Below are 1,893 nucleotides of genomic sequence, written 5' to 3' on the forward strand. Positions count from 1 at the left end.
TTCTGGCTGGGTAAAACTATCTAATGAAGGTCCTTCCTCACTGTGAGTGACTGTCACCTGTCCATCAGGCCCTGCTCAGTTCAGAAAATGGTCCTGTCCAGCCTGCACAGGCAAACCTGAGGAAGAAGGGCACTCACTGCACATCCATCTTTTCTGGCTTGAGTGACGCAATGAATTCCTTGTACTCCTCAGGATAGAAGTTCTTGTACACATTGATCTTTCTCTTGATCTGCTTGGGAGTATCCTGATAGTAGTTCTTCTCATCTCGAGCCATTTCCTTTAGCAAAGGAGAGGGTAAGTGAGAGAAGCAGCCCCAAGAACAAACACCACAGCAACCCACCCACACCAGTGCAATCACTGCCTGACTCAGACTGGGATCTGGCCGTGGTTCAAAGTGGTGTTTTCCCTTAACCATCACCTGACTGCAAAACAGGATCCAGGACAGAGAGGATTATCAATTCTCATCCTGCAAAAGACCCAGGAGTGAATCACTCCAGGTGCTCCTTGCTCTGGGGACAGCCAGGACATACCTTGTAGTTCTCCCCGTGGTTCTGTATCATGTATCGCACGTAGTCAATGAGGTCTCGTGACAGCGTGTTCGACTTCTTCTCAGGGAAGCTGGCCTCATATTCCATCTCTGGGCAGAGGACAGAGGCAGCATGAAGCAGGGGAAGGAAGCAAGCAACACCTCAGAGGTCCTCAGCCTCTCCCCAGCGTTGAGCCTGTCAGTGCTGCAGTGCCACACAGCTGGGCTGCTCACACACACACACAGGGACACTTCCCAGTATGATCATGCAGGAAAACAGCCTGTTAGCCTGGGGCCACACAGCAGCATGTTTCAGAGTGACAAGAGCTCTCCTGGGGACACAGGGACAAACGCAGTGAAAAAGGCAGCCCAGGAGAGAATTACAGAGTAGTCAGGGTTGTAAGGGAGCTCTGGAGATCATCCAGTCCAACTCCCCTGCCCAGGCAGGGTCACCTGAAGCAGGTGACACAGTAACATGTCCAGGTGGGTTTGGAATGTCTCCAGAGGGAGAATCCACAACCTCCCTGGGCAGCCTGTGTCAGTGTTCTGCCATCCTCAATGGAAAGAAGTTCTCCCTCATGTTGAGGTGGAGCTTATTGTGGTTTAATTTATGGCCATTACTCCTTGAAAAGGAAACTCATAGGCAGACCCAGGGGAACAGCAGAGCTGCTATCCTGGCTCGCCTGAGTGTGCTCCTCCACAAACCCACAAGCCTGGACAAGAAGTAACACCCTTCCCTAACACTTTCACAGCATAGACACATAATAATGCACAGAGCCCTGGAAACCCCCAAATGCAGCACTGACCATTCACCACGTAAGGCTTCCACACGATCTTCTTTCCAGGCTGCTGTGCACTGCTTGCCCCTTCCATCCCCTGTGTTACATGGGAGAGAAGACAACTCAAGAAAAGTCCATTTGGAGGAGTGCTGTGCCCCCACACATTGCTCCCAAAACTTCAAACTGCTTCCACATGGCTGCCAGGACCAGGAAATCTCAGCTGGATTAGGCAGAGCCTTATCTGTGACATGAAACTGCCCCGTGGGCCAGGCTGTCATCTCAGCAATGCTGTGTGAACACAGACAGAAAGCAAACAAGCTCACTCCCATTTTTCCTCGAGTGTCATGTTTTATGGGGCCACCTTTCAGGTGGCAGCGTTGCCCACCAATGCAGATGGGCCAGGCTGGCACTGCTGTACACAAAGAGCCTTTCTTTGTTATCAGGAGCAACTTGGCTGCAGCATTCCCCACCCCACCCCACCCCTCTCTGGCAAGTCCCAGGGGATGCACTGACGTTTATTTATACTTGTTCTAAAGTCCACTATGTCTCTGTGGCACTGCAGCTCGTTCCCACGCCAGGATCTTGGTG

At 51.8% G+C, this 1,893-nt stretch overlaps 1 protein-coding gene across 1 annotated transcript; it reads right to left on the reverse strand.

The window, feature by feature from the left end:
• Positions 1-133: 133 nt before the first annotated feature.
• NOP16 (NOP16 nucleolar protein) lies at positions 134-1,399 on the reverse strand. The gene is made up of 3 exons (XM_009084411.1): positions 1,333-1,399; positions 531-637; positions 134-277 (listed from the first exon to the last, which is right to left on the reverse strand). The coding sequence occupies exons 1-3, from the start codon at positions 1,397-1,399 to the stop codon at positions 134-136; spliced, it is 318 nt and encodes a 105-aa protein (XP_009082659.1).
• Between the last annotated feature and the right edge of the window lie 494 nt (positions 1,400-1,893).

Source organism: Acanthisitta chloris, unplaced genomic scaffold, assembly GCF_000695815.1.
Source record: "Acanthisitta chloris isolate BGI_N310 unplaced genomic scaffold, ASM69581v1 scaffold15621, whole genome shotgun sequence".
Taxonomy (NCBI): domain Eukaryota; kingdom Metazoa; phylum Chordata; class Aves; order Passeriformes; family Acanthisittidae; genus Acanthisitta; species Acanthisitta chloris.

Bases quoted from the DNA above. Each gene is read 5' to 3' on its own strand.
- NOP16 (XM_009084411.1), bottom strand. From the start codon at position 1,399: ATGGAAGGGGCAAGCAGTGCACAGCAGCCTGGAAAGAAGATCGTGTGG. The intron at 638-1,332 runs GTCAGTGCTGCA...TCCTCTGCCCAG, and splicing joins GAAGCCTTACGTGGTGAATG to AGATGGAATATGAGGCCAGC. The intron at 278-530 runs GTATGTCCTGGC...CCTTTGCTAAAG, and splicing joins ACCACGGGGAGAACTACAAG to GAAATGGCTCGAGATGAGAA.